The sequence below is a fragment of the Phaethon aethereus genome (genome assembly GCF_964289735.1).
Source record: "Phaethon aethereus genome assembly, chromosome: 5".
Lineage (NCBI taxonomy): Eukaryota > Metazoa > Chordata > Aves > Phaethontiformes > Phaethontidae > Phaethon > Phaethon aethereus.
In genome coordinates, this window is record NC_138579.1 from 65,384,665 (window position 1) to 65,401,206 (window position 16,542).

General features: G+C 47.0%; 1 protein-coding gene across 2 annotated transcripts in view; it reads left to right on the top strand.

Moving 5' to 3' along the window:
• Window positions 1-5,940: 5,940 nt before the first annotated feature.
• LGR4 (leucine rich repeat containing G protein-coupled receptor 4) overlaps window positions 5,941-16,542 on the top strand; it is a gene marked incomplete at its 3' end in the record, with an annotated part of 80,426 nt that continues 69,824 nt past the window's right edge. For both annotated transcript variants that reach the window (XM_082000126.1, XM_082000127.1), the window contains exon 1: window positions 5,941-6,657. In XM_082000126.1, coding sequence (XP_081856252.1) covers window positions 6,473-6,657 — 185 coding nt within the window. In that variant the 5' untranslated portion in view covers window positions 5,941-6,472. The remainder of the gene's footprint in view (window positions 6,658-16,542) is intronic.

The window sequence follows — 16,542 nt, forward strand, 5'->3', positions numbered from 1 at the left end:
ATCTTGATCGTGCTGTGCTTGTAATGAGTATTTTATGGAAGAAAATTAGCCTTTGTAACTAGAACCACCTACGCTTTAGCACCAATCATTCCCAGTTCTTTAAAATGATTGAGGGTCCATTAGCTTCGTCTAACTCAGAAACCTGCTGAATTGCCGCGAAGCGCCCACAAAATTAAGTGATGCTCGGATCTAAACCAGCGTACCAGGGAGGAGGTCGGACAGAGAGGAGGGGTGCGCACGGGCTGCCCCATCAGGGTGCTCTGCCAAGGACCTGCAGTTTTGGGGGGGGTTCATGGGAAAGCAGGAGAGGCTGGGGTCCTGCCCGGGAGACCAGACTGCCCATCGCGACGCTGGGCTGGGCAGGAGGGGAAGGTGCCCGAGGGACAGGCACTGGGTGCTGCCGGCCTTACGCCTGCTTTCACGCAGTAGGACAAAGACGTGCTGCGCTCTACTTACAGCAGAATATCACACTGCCTTTGAAGGAAGATGCACAGTATGAATTAAAGCCTGGTTTAGCATCTTTTGTTACAATGACTTTCTAGATGGAACGCAGATTGGCATGAATATTGGGCTAAAACCTAACCTTACATCCTAGTTATTTTGCCCTAAATTGCTTTTTCATTCCTGTATAGTTACCCATCTTCTGATGGTCATTAGGTTAGAGTGCTAAGATAAAATTAAGTTGTTGTTATGTTATGATGCTATTACATTGTAGTGGGAAGTGGTCTCACTTTTATTTAAAAGGGAATACATAGCACTGGAGCATCTCCAGAGCTACTTCTAGGCAGCAAAGGAGCTGACTCTTCTAGGCAAAAAAAAACCAAACCAAAAAAAACCCAAACAAACAAAAAAAACCCACCAAAAAAACCCCCCAACAACTACTCCCCCCGCACTCTTTGGGCCGTCCTCGCTTTTAGCTTTGCTCTCTTCAATTTACTGAAGGTGTTGGAATAAACTGCCTGGCATTATTCTCTTGTATTTATGGTGTAACATCCCTTTTCTATTCACAGCCCACTGGATTCCGGAGGCAGCTTGTGGGGTAACTGAGCAAGGATAGATTCACCAGGCCAGACTGTAAAATACATTATGCTCTGGACCATCTAGGCAATCCATATGCAGAAATAGTGTTAGAGGCACTGTACGATTGGAAGCTAAGTATTGTTTACATGTAAAAGCAATATTTCATTATGAACATGTTTAAAATTAATTTTCTCTCCTGGTTTGGTTTTTTTTTCCCCCCCCAATATTTAAGTTGCATATTTCTTTCTTTTACTCTCCATGTGCTGTTTTCGAACTATGGATCTTAGTGGTCTTGCTTGTCTTCATTAGTTTTTCTTGTGTTACAGAGGCGTAAAGTAGGTATTGACAAAGTCATTTTCTGGGCAAGCTTTTGGCCCTACCAAAATAATTCTCAAATTCTTTTTTTCAGTCCAATCATTTTTCTGAAGTCTTAAATTGCTCCTGTGTTTCTGCTATATCAAGGTTGGGATCTTTACCGTACTTTTCCTAACGAAACTCTGAACTCAGTTTAGCCCCTCTCTTTCATTTGACACTTGTTTCCTGAGGCGATTTTCAGTTCTACTTCAACTGAGTAAAAGCTTCAGTCTCCTTTCTGGGAAGGAATATACTTTAATTTTTAAGAGAACTTGCTTTCTCAGTGCAGATATTCCAGACTTTGTTCTTTTTCTACTCACAGCAGCTCTATGAGATGTTGTCTGGCATACTGTTAACTTCCTTAGAACTGGAATCAAAGCCTTAATTAACTTCTCAACAATATGGGACTTAAACGGGGGGACAGAGCAGCTCACCGTGCAGGACCAACGCGCCAGCAGCCAAACCTCTCACCCCCTTTGGACCAATATTACCACTAAGCGTTTGCACAACTCCATCTTAAACCAGCGCCGCTTTTGTGGCATCCATGGGCAAAAAGAATGCTGGAGGAGAAAAATCTGAGGACGATGTTGCTGGTCCGATACTGGTGAGCTACCCATTTTTTAAAGTCTAATAATTTGTTAAAGCAAAACAAGTTTTTACTGTGACTATGAGCTATACACTCTCGTGCGCTGCTGCTCCGCTCAAACTCCAGATTGTGTTTGGTTTTGTATCTGTGCTTTGGGTCTTAATCTGCTCCTCTTTCACATTGGACTCCCATCAAATCCGAATGAATTTGTGCCTTTGAAGTGTTGCTAGATCGTTTTGTGGTAACAGCAGAAAAAAAGCCAAGGTCTGGATTTTTTGTGATTTTTTTTTTTTTTTCCATGCATCTTTCAAGCATTCCCAATGCCTTTTCAGCAAACGCCTGGCAAAAGTTTCACAAACACCTGCCTATACATTGGGCTTCAAATCCTGAACATCCTATGTAAAGATAGACTGGTTTGTGGTGCTTTCCAGTTTCCCTGAAGAAGAGCAGAGCGTAGTTTCTCCACAGCTCAACTGAAGCGTATCTTTTCTTTTTCTTCATTGACTTGGTTGTTAGGTCCTCATCTTCTTTACCTGGTTTAAAGGGCAGCTTGTGATTTTTCTCTCCTTTGCAGTTTTTTTTCTATTAAACAAACTGATTGCTGCCTTATGCTGTATTTTGGGGGATGCTTCCTGGGAATTGTGGCATTGAGGATTGTTTCAGACTAGATTTTAAAACTATGATAATTTCAAAGTCCCTGGGTATGATTTTTAGTTAAATACATCATTTAATAAAATGTATTCATTTTTTTTCAGCTTAAAGAAACCTTAGCATGTAGATCTTTATTACATAAATAAACGAGCTTTGCAATAAACATTGGGGTTTTCCATATAAAGGGAAGTAAAACCAGTAAGTGCCTGCAAACAGGTGGCTGCATGAGAAGAAAGAGAAATGTGGGCTGTTGATGGAAAGGAGAGAGCAGTGCTCCAACAGTGCTAGCAAGGCAGAGGTTGAAAAAATAAGGAAAGGACTGAAGTCAATTTGCCAGAACAAGTTATGGATTAACTGGAAGCAGCAAAGCAATATCGTCTGAATGGAAAGGACAAGTGGATTGCTTGCAGGACAGGAGTTTGGAAGATGGAGGCTTGAGGTAGCTCCACTAAGGAAAAAACACCTGAAGTGATGCTGGGAAAAGAATGCAAAAGGCCTCATAAATTAGAGAAAGGGAAATCAGTGGATTGAGAAGAAAAGCTGAACTACGCCAGCATTTCAAAGGATGAAAAAAAATGCCTTGTTTATCTAGTTTTACTAGAAATCTTCTGTCCTTTTTTTCCAGAAGTTCTGTGGGTGTTGCAAGTCACCGGTGCTGCGGTACAAAGTATGCTGAGTGCTGCTATTCGTCTTCCGAATGCTGTGCAGGCACCGAGGGCCGCTTCTCCTCCCATTATTTTTGGTTAGTGAAGTGAGACTATTTGCAGAGTGAGTATAAGTACTTCGCTATTTTTCTTTGCCAGTTGAGGGAAAAAAGGTCGCTTTTTCTTATCTGGATTGGTTTGGGTCTGGTTTGTAGAAGCATGTCTAGAAAATCATTCTTTTTAAGGTTTTTTTTTTTTATTATTGCTACTTTTTTTGGTTTTATTTTGGTTGCTACTCCTCCATCGTTGTCCGTGAGCGCAGGCACAGAGACAGCGACACGAATGTGCAGTGTTTTTGGCTGCAACAGTCGTTAGGACTACACGGTTTTGACTTGATACGTTTCCCCTGCCAAGATCAACCAGGGAGAAGGACAAGAGATAACCGTATGTGTCTACATACCTATGGCAAAGCTTTATCATACACCAGTAAATTCAACTTTGGCAAGAATTTTGTACTGCTCACAAGGTGTAGGACAAGCACACAGCAAGTTATTAAAATGACCTTATTTTTGCAGTGATGAATGATGATGTTCATGCAAAATCAGTGCATCAGGAACGGGATTCCCAGTATGGCAGAGAATAGTATTTTTGGCAGCTAGGTACAATAGTGTTAGCCTTTTTAGGAGGGAATTAACAATTGGAAAAATGATGGGGAAAATTGTGTAGTTGGAAAAATGTAGTAGGTGGAGGCGGTGGCTGGAAGATCTGTATTTCTAGGGTCTTCAGTATGTATTCTACCTTCCTGAGCACAGATTATTTTAAATCTTCAGGTCTCCACTATTTACATGCCTGGCTTTTAATTGTCACCAAATGACCGCTTTTAGGCCAACAGTTTTCTTCTCTTCCCCCCACCTCAGCCAGCACAAGGCAGGCGTGATTAGCCCAGACCTCAGCCCGGCGTGAAGGGTGTCCTCCGCGATGTCCGTGTCGGTAAGGGCGGCCCTCGGTACGGTAAGGTGTAAGGTACGGGCCCCTCAAACCCTGACCCACCTTGCACGTGCACCGGGTACCTGCTGACCCCCCTGCACGTGCGTTGGAGCTCCGGTGCCCGGCCAGGGTTGCTGTGAACACTGCCTCTTCATCACACGCGCGCTCGGGAGCAAGCGCGCCTCATCCCCGACGCGTGTGACTCGCTGCGCGGGTACGTGGGATTTTTCGGACGCCATTGCGGCAACTTGAAGTAAGCGCCACCGCGTTGTGTGAAACCCGTGCACGGTTGCTCTTGCTTTGAACTGAGGGTTCAATCACCACTGCAAATCCGCACCTGGCGTCGGGAAGATCGGCGGAGCGCGGCGTGTGCGCGGCCGTGCGGTTCGCCCCATTTCCCTGCCGCAGCGGAGGCATGTTGTCAGTCCCTTGCCCGTTTCTGCGCTCTTCCGTCATCCGCCCAGGAAACGAACGGAGGGATGCCTGCCTGCCTCGGGCGTGGCAGAATGGTGTAGGAAGGCTCCAGTCTCTAGTGGGCTCGCGGGTACCTGTGCTGTTTAGGTGGGGTGGCGCAGGCACCTGCCTGGGTGCGATTCAGGCTGCGGCTGGGGGCTGTGCCGGCGGCGGAGCCCGGCAAGCAACTCCCCAGGCGGGCTCAGAGCATCCAAACGGGACGTGTAAGGTGGATGGTGTGAGTGTTTGCCACCAGGGCAGGCTCCAGTGCCTTCGCTGTGCTTCCTTCAGCTAGGTCTGTCGGCTCAGAGCCCCTTACGGGGTCTGGGCCGGAGGGAGCCAACAGTGAGGGGTCCCAACGGGTGTTGCCCGAGCGCTGCCGTGGCATCCCCGGTAAGGTACAGTGACTGCATGGCGCGTGGGTGGGCTGAGCGCGTGGCGGGCGCGTTCCTGGTGGTGGCTGCAGGTTAGAAGCGTCCAAAAGAAACCATGTAACAAAAAAACCCCCAAAAAATTGGTTAAAGAGAAAAGCAGCACACACATGGTGATGGAGAGTCCTGCTCACGAGGACAGATGGGTTCTCAGGTTTGTTTGGGGCTTTTTTTAAGGCGGTAAGGAAAAGAGGACACAGGCTGGCTGGCAGCACAGGTTTGGTTACGATGTGTAGGTTTTATAAAAGCCAGATACTGCCGCCGCTGTTTCGTGTGCCAGGGCAACAGTTCTCTAAAAGCAAAGCGGTTTTGGTAGCAGGAGCGCGACGCGCTCCGCTCGGAGAGGCGGCACGGCCCCGCGCCCCTCCTGCGGGATGGCTCCGCAATGCCGGCTGGCTCCTCTCGTACCGGACACCGCACGGGGCACAGGAGCCGGCTGCTGCCTTTGTCGCCTCCGGCTGCAAGCCCGAGGGTTGCTGCATACCGCTGCCTGCGGGCTGCGGTGCGGGAGGAGGGTCTCGGAGCGGGCACGCGTCTCGCCGTGGCCACGGTCGGGCTGGAGCAGAGGGAACTGGCGTCCCAGGTGGCGGGGTCCGGCGCTGCCCTCGTTCACAGGGCCAGCCCCAAGGCTCCCGCGGTCATTCAGTCACGTTTCCGTACCCAAACGGGGCCCGGGGGGGCCCGGCGGCGCCTGCGGCACCCCCCGGGGGCGCGGCGGGAGCGCGGGGCGGTCTCGGCCCCCGCCAGCCGGTAGCCCCGCCTCCCCGCACCGCCCCCCGTCCCCGTTGGCTGAGGCCGCGCTCCGCTTTGCATATTCCCCAGCCCCGCTCCCGCTCTGCGCCAATAGGGGCGCGGGGGCGGCCGCCTCATTAGCATATGCACCTCGGCGCCGGACGCAGAGCAGCAGCCGCCGCCGCGGCTCGCAGCCACCGAGGGCAGCCCCGCCGCAGGCAGCCGCAGGGCCGGGGCGCACGGCCGCCGGCGCGCTCCCCGGGGACCGCCGCCCGCCGGCCATGGCCGCCCCCGCGCGGGACCTGCTGGGCTGAGATGAGCGGCGGCGACGGGCGCTGCGGGCGTTGGATGGGGCGGGCGGGCGGCGGAGGGCTGGCTTCCCGGGCGCGCCGCTGAGGCAGCCCCAGGGCCGCGCCGCGCCGGCCGGAGGCGCCTTTTTATTTTTTTTTTTTGTTGTTGTTGTTGCTATTGCTATCACTAATTTTTTAGCATTTTTCCGGCAGCCGGCGAAGGGCGGGGGGCTCGGTGAGCGGAGGGCGCCGGCGGAAAGCGGCAGGCCGAGCCCTGCCGAGCCGAGCCGGGGGAGGCTGGCCGGCGGGCGGCGGGGGCCGGCGATGCGGTGCCTCGTTCTGCTCGGCCTCGTCGCCTGGGGCCTGGGGAGCTGGGCCGGGCCCAGCGGCGGAGCGTCCCCCCCGCCCTGCCCGGCCTCCTGCAGCTGCGACGGCGACCGCGGCGTGGACTGCTCGGGGCGGGGGCTGGCCGCCGTGCCCCCGGGACTCAGCGCCTTCACGCACGCCCTGTGAGTCGGGCCGGGGCGGGCAGGTAGCCGCGGCGGGCGGGGGCGGGTGCTTTCTCCCTCTTTTATTTAAGGAAAACCCCCGTAATGGCGTGTTTGTATACTTGTTGTCGCCGCTGCGGGTGTAACGCGGCCGCCTCCGCGCTCCCCGCCCGTCCGTCCCGCGGGGGGCGGCCTGTGGGCATCGGCGGGGCCCGCCGGGCCGTAGGCAGGGCCCGGCCCCGCCGCCCCGCCGGGGCAGGTGAGGGCGGCAGCGGCCCGAGGCCGCACCTGGCCGCGGGCCCGGCCAGGCAGACCCCTCCGAAAGCCCGAAGAGATCGGCCTCGGAGCTTTCAAAGGCCGGGAGGGTTAGCGGAGTGAGGCGGGGGAGCTGCCGGGGTCCTGTGGGAGCCAGAGGAGAGGTCGCGGTGGGGTTCGGTAGGGCCCAGGTCTGAGCTGGTGCCGCCCGGAGGCGGGGGGACTCCCTGCCCGCACATGGGTGCGTCTCTGCGCGACGGCCTCGCGCTGGAGCGCCTTGCTTGTCGCTTTTCTTCAGAAATCTGCTCCCAGGCTAGCCGATCTTCTCCCGAAAGTGAGGGCATTCGCAGTCCGCAGCATGTGTAAATCCAGCTTAATAAGGGTGCCTTCACTGTTACAAAATCTCTTCAGTATGGGACGCGCAGCTGAACTTTGGAAAAAAACCGGCATAAACAAGACTTGGGAGCTTTGTCAAAATTTGCTTGTGGATGGAGAAAAATGTAACTGTTTCTCACGTGTCCTGTGGTATTGCAAACTAGGCACAAGCTGGTGGATCTTGTGTTGAGTTTTGGCATATTTTTATAATAAAACTCTAATTGAGGAATGAGCAGTCTTTTTCCGTAGAGACACGACCGAAGAGGGGTTTGCAGCTTTCAGTGTGGTAGTTTTGCTAATCCACAAACCTGTTAAGTTTCACAATAAAACCTGTCAGTCTTGCCCCACTTCTCAGCAAAGATTTCACAGGCTGGAGTGAGGTCTTGTATGGGCCAGTGCTCAGGTCTGCTGTTACTAAAGCTTCGCTGCATTTACAACATCTAGTACAGAGCGCACTACAGCAAATTATGTCGCGTGGTCTCAGGTCGGTACTGAGCTGCTGCGTTGTCAAAATACAGTAGTAGCGTATGCCTTTGAAAATGTCACTTTTTTTTTTCCTCTTTATTTGCCTACACTTACTTAACATGCAAAGGGAGTCTGATTCTTAGTTACTGGAGGTTTTGTTTACTGAGCAGGTTTCCAATTTCTCCTACCTGCTTGGACTTTTTTTTCTTCTAATTGTTCAAGCAGGGTGGAGAAAGATTACTGGGCCTTTTGCTTGTGTAATACCTGATGAATGGCAAAAGTTACAGGTCTCGGTTGTTACCTGCGCTTAAATATTTTGCTCCTCTTCGTGCTCTTACAGTGTTAGTGGGAGCTGACTTTGTGGTGGTTTTTCTGTGGCAGAATGGTGTTTTGTGAGTGTGTGGGGTAGGGAGTCGGGGGCTGCTGTTGTGAAGCCTTGGACTCGCTGGTAAACTGTCTTCTTTTTCCTCCGCAGATAAAACAGGGAAATTACCCCATTTCATAACGTACTTGAAGGCTGTCTGGTAAAAGTCACATTGAAACCTGAGGTTTTATGGCTACTATGTTGTCTGGCTGTCTTGTGAAATGGTCTCAGTACATCCCTGTTTGTCTGCAACATGGCATTCGTTGTCTAATGGGTACAAGTCATTATAGCCAACACCCATAGAGATAAGGTTCGCAAGAGTTTCAGTTTGTAAGTTCCTCCTTACTGTGCAGGTAAATTCCCAGAAGCCCACTAGACGCTTAATGGCAAAAGTGAGAGGAGACCTGCACGTGGGTTTTGGGATGAGTTTGTGGTGTTGTTGGTTTTGCATTCTTTAAACTTGAGCAGAAACTTTTAGCAATTTCGTTCCGTGGCAGTGAAGGATACTCTTGGTCCCCACTTGCGTTTAGTTCCTGTTTCTGTATTTACAGAAGGAAAAAAATGGGTGACTTGTTGGCACTTCTGCGCTTGAATAGGCTTTGTTGTAGTGAGGCCACTGAATGTTTAGGGTATGTAGAAAACAGTTTTGTAGGCAATAGAAAACTCATTTCTAACCTGCTTGGGCTGGGCAATGTATGGTTTTGCCAGAGAAGGAGATTTGGCTTGTGTGGAGGAAAGAAAAAAAAGGGGGGAAAATAAGATCACACCCCATAGCTGGCATGTTTGCATCGTGGCAAAGCATCTTAGCTACGTGAAGAGAAGAAAGCTTTTCTATGCTTCGTGTCAGGCAGCGTAACGATGCCAGGAAATCCCCTTAGCATTGCTATGGGACTTTTTTTGATTATAGCCGTAGCAGCAGAGAGTCCATAGCATAGATATGGCTGAAAGAGTGTTACAAGCGATGTTCTGTGACGCTGAAGCAAAGTTGTGCCTGTGTTTTTTGCTTTGGCTGGGCGAGAGCAACTGAAGAAAAGCTGCTCATAATTAACCCAAATTGGCAATGAATGAGTTTCAAGGCAGTTGAGAACCATGGCAGGGGTTTGGTATTTAATTTTTACTGCTTCTGTTTTCCTGCAGTCTAAATGTCTTTGCGTTAATTTTAATAATTTAACATAACTTGCAAGGTGTATTTTTAAAATACAGCCATGTTTCTTGGCCTGCCACGAATGGTCAGGCAGGGATTTCTGTAGAGCCTCAAAAGCGTATCTGTTCAGATTCCCCTTCTCTTTCCTTTTCTCTTTCTTCAGCTCTTGACTGATCTGCTGCTCATTCCTTGCTTACTGTGGTGGTTAGGGAGCTCCTCCAACCACAGCAAATATTTTTTTTGTGGAACGCTCATTCAGTGGACACTCCACTGCATTCATACCTGGCTAAACTCCTGATAACCGTAATGTGGGGGTGCGGGGGGAGAAGGACTGGCGTCGTAGCAGGGGGGTTGCGTGGTTATATGGTTACTGAAGTACGGTGTGGTCACGTGAGGGTAGTTGCATCAGACCGAGCAGCTTGGAAAGACAGAGTATCTGCTCATTACTTTTGAGTCATCAGTGCGCTTTGAGAGAGGGAATTTGAATAAAGAGGTGAGTATGTCGTCCCAACCGCAGTCATCTTGGTGAAGAGATTTTTGGGAGATACACAAGTGTGCAGAAAAGAGAGAGGTGGCAGCACTAGATCCAGAATCGGAGGGTCCAGAGGGGCGGGGATGGATGAGAAGGAACGTAGAGGAGTCAGGAGGACACAACCAGGGATAATTACTTGATACTTTTACTGTAGGCGGCCATTTGTTCTGTATAATTTAGGTAGGTGTTTATGTAACTCTTAATTACCAGCTGCCTGTTTTTCTGTTTATGAAGGTTGTGATTTTGCTTTGTTGCAAAATAACTGTCGTCTAGCAAGTTGAGATGCCTATGCAAGAATGTGAAAATGTTGTTTGTTTGGGTTTTTTAATCAATGCAGTACGCTCCTGATCTTTGCTATGATATTTCACGTGCTAGAAAACATCCATGTTAGTGGAAGAAGTTATGGTAGGAAATACTTGTGTTTGTCATGGGTATCAGTTTGAGAACTCATATTCCATTTTGGGGGGTTTAATACTTGTGTGAGTCGTGTGCAGGAGATGAAAAGTAGATAATTCTAGCTAATGACTTTGGAGGCATCTTGTATGGGCCTGGCTGGTTTAGGGTCTTGCCTGACAACCATGAGGAATGTAGTCCCTTCTCAGAGCCTGCTGTTGTATTTTGGGAGCTTGAAATACAAAACCAGTACAGATAATTTTCCTTCTAGTGCTTCTTGTTTGTATTTTCAGGGAATGTCAGGGTCCCTTGCTTTAATTTTACTTTGGAAGGAGGGCTTACGAGTCCTGGCTGCCCTAGAGGATAGACCTTCAGGATGAAATGGTTATCTTGGTCTTTTGTTTTATTATTACTCATTTAACCTAATACTGGCTGTCTTTCTGTGTGCTGTGTTCCGCACTAGCTTTACAAGATCAAGATGTGGTGGTTGAGGACAATCTTTTTCTTTTTTGTTGCTTGTTTCATAATGCAGGTTGCTTCAGCAATTGCAGAGAGTTGAGTATCTTCTTTTCAGTATGCAGACCTATACTGTCTCACATTTGAGTTAAATGTCCTGCTCTGTTTATGTATAAACAGCAAAATGACATTGTTCTGTTTGGATTCAGCAGAGCTGGCACATTTTTTGTCTTTTCATCTGGCACTTTTATTTTTTGTAGAAAGGTGGTAAACCACAGTAGGTAGATGTGCGATGTCGTCTTCTAATACGTCCAGCACGAACATGCAGATACTTAGCATCGCTCTGTGGTCGGATAAGCACAGTAAGGACCTGGCTGAGGTTTTGTGAATGCTGTCTAGCAGAGTCATTACGGTGGAAAGTAAAGATGTCCAGACATGGCCTTGAGTCTGGAAAATGTAGCATAGTTGAAGTCCTCCTGAGATAGAAAAGCCTTATCTAATTAGAGGTTTGAAGGTTTTACAGTTACACCGTTTAGTTTTTCACTTGCCTATGCCGCGTGCTGGTCATGTGATGGCAAGTAATAAAAGGCTTATTCTGTCTTCTTAAAAGCATGCTTTCCCTCCTTCTTTTGGAAAGACACGCTCATGTCATTTTAATGCGAGTATTCCTATTAGTCTGCAGAAATGCTGTTACATTCGTACAGGCCTGTGAAATCCCGCGGGCAGGAGTGGGACTTGAGTTTGCTGGTGCAGCATCCAGCGACTGGACCAGAGCCCAGCGGCTCCAGTGGCAGCCTCTCCAGCAGATTTCACCCAAGGACTGGAGTCTTTATGCTTCATTTTAAACTGGTTGATTTGTCTGTTGGTCTTGTGAAAAAGTAGACACTCTCAGGTAGCCCACAGAAAAGCAAAGTTGTTGTTGTTTCCAAGTTTGTTAAAATTTCTTTACCCGTTTTATGTTCTCTATTGGCAGCAAATTTGGTGTTTTCCTCTTTTCTTTTTATTCCTCCCCCAAAAAACCCAGTGCCCTGCTATAGCACATAATTTGTCAGGTATTTGGCATTTATTTTGTATGTTGAGCTTGTTTGTATCAGCAATATGTCATTTCTTGTTTGATGCTTACTGGCAGAGGCTCATAAGGGTGACTTTGGGGAATAAACACTAAGATAAGTGTGCAGCATGGAAACAAGCTGGACTTCAGTGTAATCAAGTTTATGCTAGTAAATAATTACCTTTTCAGTTCTTGAGAGGAATTTACTAGTAATTATCTGCTTGAGATGGAAAATATGGAAGCTGTAATAGAAGAACTGAAAAACAAAACAAAACCCAAAGAAACCTCCTCCGCAAGGATCTTTATTTGTTTTGTATTCTACATCTAAGCCAGCAATTTTTGCAGAACACAAGCTCTTATTTACCCAGAGAAAATTACTGGCCTAGATTTCAGAAGGGCTGAGCACCCATATCTCATTTTTAGAGAGCATGGGAGCTGCGGGGCTCTGGGAGCGTCTCTGAATGTCAGAGGCCCTCCTCTCCCTTCCCTCCTCTCGGCCACCCTTACGCTTTTCCTAAAAGCTTGTTCCTAAAGATGGCCCTCTTGTTGGGAATGGGCAGGAGCTGGTGATATGTTTGTGTTCTGGAGGATTTGCCAACAACTCAGGTTTGCCTGCTCCTTGTTTTGCAAACACGCAAGGGAGTGAAATGGATGGGACTGGTTAGCTTCAGCGTGGCCGCATGGGTCTTCACGGCCAGCAGTTATTCTATTAAGGGATGAATGTGTTTCAGGCAGCAGCTCTGTGCTGCCAAGTTGTGGTTTTGGGGTTCTTTATGAAAGAAGCAGAAAGTAAAAAGTAGCTTGAGGAAGAATTAGAGATATGTATGATCCTAGAAATAGGAGACAAAGGTAGGAGAGAGTATATGGGTATATAAGAGAAGCTGAGAAGAGCAGAAGCCATCCCTACTTGAAGAAGCCTATAAATTGCGGCAACAGAGATCTAAACGCTACGAGACCTTTGCTAACAGAGATATCAACAGCATTTCATGAGTTAGAGGTGCCTGGCCATCCTCCCCACCTGGTAGACTCGCCATCTGCTGCGGTGGTGACCGAGGATTTTGCCACAGGGAAATACTCTTCCATAGTTTTTCATACCTGCCTTTCAGGTACCGCTGCAGTTTTCTGATAAGGTGTTCTCAAACTTTGGTCTGAAAAGAGGTTTCTGGTCATGTGATGTTGGTTCTTAATGCTCTCCCACCGCCAGCTTGCCCTGCACAACCCTTTTGGAAACGTGGAGGTAGCTGTTGGTATTTCCTTTGCTGATAGACGGGCAGCTGGTTCAGTTCACGTAGAATTGCACGAAGCGATGGGTTTCACAGTAGCTCAGAGGAGAGGAAGATCGTGGCTTTTTTTTTTATATATATATATATATATATATACACACACACACACACAGTTCTCACTATAAACATGTTTAAAAGCCTTTGATTCAGAATCAGGCCCAGATTGATTCAATTTTGTGTTCCAAATAAAGCTGGTATGCCCAAATCAGAAACATCTAGCATTAGGTGTATGGGTGCCTGGAAAGCGTAATTAAATCATGCAGAAATGGCATGTGATCTACCTGGCAAAATAGCTGACCTTTTTTGCTTTTTTTTTTTCTTTAAGTGCTGAGTTACTGCAGCTGTCAGTGACTTTCACTGAAGTTGAAAGTTTCTCATATTTTCAAATTGTATGTCATTTATTTAAAAATACATAGTTGAAATAGCAGAATGCATTTTATTTTCCTGTTGAATGATTTAGCTGTTACAGGATTGTGACAAGGTCAGAACTTTCCATTTCCCAGAACCATATTACTGTTGCTGAAAGATTAGGGGAAATCTGTATTTCAGCTTCACCCTGAATTTGAAAGCACATTCTGCATACAGCCAGTCAACTTACATTATTAACAATACACATCTTTTACAAAACAACAGAGAGGACTGTAGTTATCTTAAAAATAACAGTTTAAAGTAGGTGTCTGAAAACTGTTGTTGAATTTGAATACATAACAGCTAACTGGTGGCATTATACATTATGTCAGTCAATTGGATAGCATGTTTTAAAAAATGCAGATACCTATTTTTGAACAGGCGGTGTCGATATATATTCCCTAGTGGACTGGGATCTGACATCTGTGAGGGCTGTGTTTGTTTTTGGGAAGTAAGAATATCACTTCATGATGTTTTGTCAGCCTCATTTTCCTGGTGTGTTTTTTATATTTGCTGTCTATACTTACTGAGTTATGGGAAAGTCATATTTTTCTTAGGTGGCCTGTTTCAGTCATACAGTGTGTTCTGGACTTAGTAAAACTTCATTGGCTAACCATTGGACATTAATTTTTTTAAACCTATTAAAAAGCATATTATTCAATACATCTTGTTTAATTTGATGTCTTCTCAAAGGAAGAGAGTCTTCATAGCATGGCAGAAATAAAACTTAATTCCTTAGGCTTCCCTTGTGTGCTTTTTGCGTTTCTATTTGACAAATACAGTTCCGTAAGGAAACCTGTAAAGTAATGAGCATGTGGAAGATAAGAGCAATACATTTTTCACTATGGAAAAAAGTTTCTCGTGTTTCTCAATTGATAGCAGTTTTAAATGTAGCCAGATGTTTGTTGGTATAACACGAGATAGCTTTAAAACATGTAAGGTGTCTTGCTGAAGTTTGATGCTCAGTGTGCATCAGTGTTGGGGTTTTTTGTTGTTGATGTTCAAATCTAATATTGAAAAATACATGTAATTAAAAAATCTTGTTTTATAACGGTAGTTCAGATGATGGTTGGTGATTTTTTTGACAACTCTACCTCAAGATTTTGGCACAGTGAAGTTATAATTGAAATTTTTTTTGTGTTTTCTGGTCTGACATTAAGAAAATATTAAGGTTAATTCTTTTCTTCATCAGTAGGAAAACTATTGCAAAGCTTAAAAACACCATCACTTTTTTAAAAAATACAGTAACTAATTCCTGTAAGCTTTGCATTAAAGATGCAGGAGGAGCCTCAAACCATCAGTGTGGTCTGGAAGAAGGACAGAAGTTACACAGAAGGTACTGTCTTTGGGGCAGAAATGAAAATTATTTTTTTTTCTTTCCAAGAGAGCAAGTGCTAATTCTTGCTAATAAAGATGAAGAAAAATCCAAAGTCAGGTGAAGTTGTTGAGAGCACTCTGTAGTGCACCTTGAGAAGTCAGGCCCTGAGAGAGTAAACAGCAGTCTTTGCAGCTCGCAGCTAAGCATTTTCTTACTAAAATATAAATACTTTGTTTTTTTTTAAGTGGTGTACCGCCTCCCTTTCTCTCCCCAACCAATCCTGCAGGAATGCTAGGTCTTGCAAGGACTTTTTTCGCCCTAAAATTTTTGAGCAAATGTGTTTGGACTTTTAAATGGTACACAATTAGCAATGAATCATAAATGGATGTGCAATTTCAGAGGTATGCAGGGGAGGCCCAAACCTGTTTAATTTAGCTTAATAATGCTGCAACTGCAGTTGTGTATTTTATAACCTTGTTCTGTGAAAACGTGTTCTTGTTTGGGAGTTTTCCCATTACCTTCTTGACATCTGCATGGTTACAGATGAATAGCCTGACCCAGTGCCCCAGCGGGGAGAGCGGCGTGGCCGGGCTTTCAATAGGCATGTCGCTGACAAAGGCAACATACGGAATATTTCACTCCCGTCTTGGCAAGCGGTGAGCGGGGCTGTAAGGGCAGAGGGCTGGGGGTTTCAAACTTCGTGGTAGTTCGATGAGCTAGCCACAAAGGTTTGCTGTGAGCCACCAAAATGCTGTTGCCGAAGGCGTCGTACTTTGTGTGGCACGGTGTTTTGCCGTGGGACCGGAACCCCAGATGGAGAGCAAAGCCATTTTGGCACTGCAATATTAATAATGTGACCATGCAGTAGAGTTCACCGTGGTGGCGCTTCTTTCTTCCCTATACGTGATACCGAACGATGTTTTTTTTTTCTTAACCGTTTGGGCACTGTGGTGGTTGATATTTGGTGTTCAGTAGGTGTGGAAGATGTGAGGGTCCCACTGGAACATGCCTTGGGGTCTGTCTCCCCCCTATGCCCATTATTTCCCCTTTCAGAGCACAAAATGGGACCAGCCGTTCCCTGTCATCCATCCAAACAGGACACCGCAGTGTGTTAGCTTGTAAAGCGCGTTTGTTTTTCCTGCACTCAGGGCTTTGGGGTTGCGGCAGCACAGCAGGGATGGTGGAGGAGAAGATGGTGGGGGTCAGGAGAGGACATTTGGGGAAGGTTGCTGTTCCACATCTGTTAAAAGGACTTGGTGGTGTCTAGCTTAAATCCTTTCTTCATTACTAAAATTTCATGTAAGGGCTGTCCTGGCTGTCCTTTTTAAAACTCTGTTTCATATGCTTTTAAAAATAACTCTTACTTCAGAAGTTTCCTTGCTGTTTTTCTAAATGCTGATCAGGAACAGTAGTGAATATAGTTGGTTCATCTGGAAGTCTTTGAAACCTGTGACTTTGGTGTGCAGGCCTCTCTGTTTGGGGCAGTAGGTCTTTCTGTGGGGAAGGCTGCCTGGTGTTCTTCACTTCACAGAACTGGTGGGTCTGGCCTTCACTCAATTCTTGCACGTAAAAGCTGTGAAGGAGCCATCTTCTTTTCCAGGTGCTATGCTTGAAAGCCCTAGAAGTGCGTTGGGTTTTTAACTAGAGGAGACCTTGCCCAGACTGGAAAACATGCTTCTTGTGGTCATAGCAGTGCTCTAAGCTGCTCCTGCAAACTAGGAGCTCTTGAACCTACTGAAGGGAGCCCTGCGCTGTTTGGAAGATGGGTGCGTTTAGGGTCTTCTTTAAGGGAATTTTGCAAAGCCACTGCTAGCAGCAATCTATAAACTCCTTGCTCATCTCTCTTAGTTGCAGTTTGACTC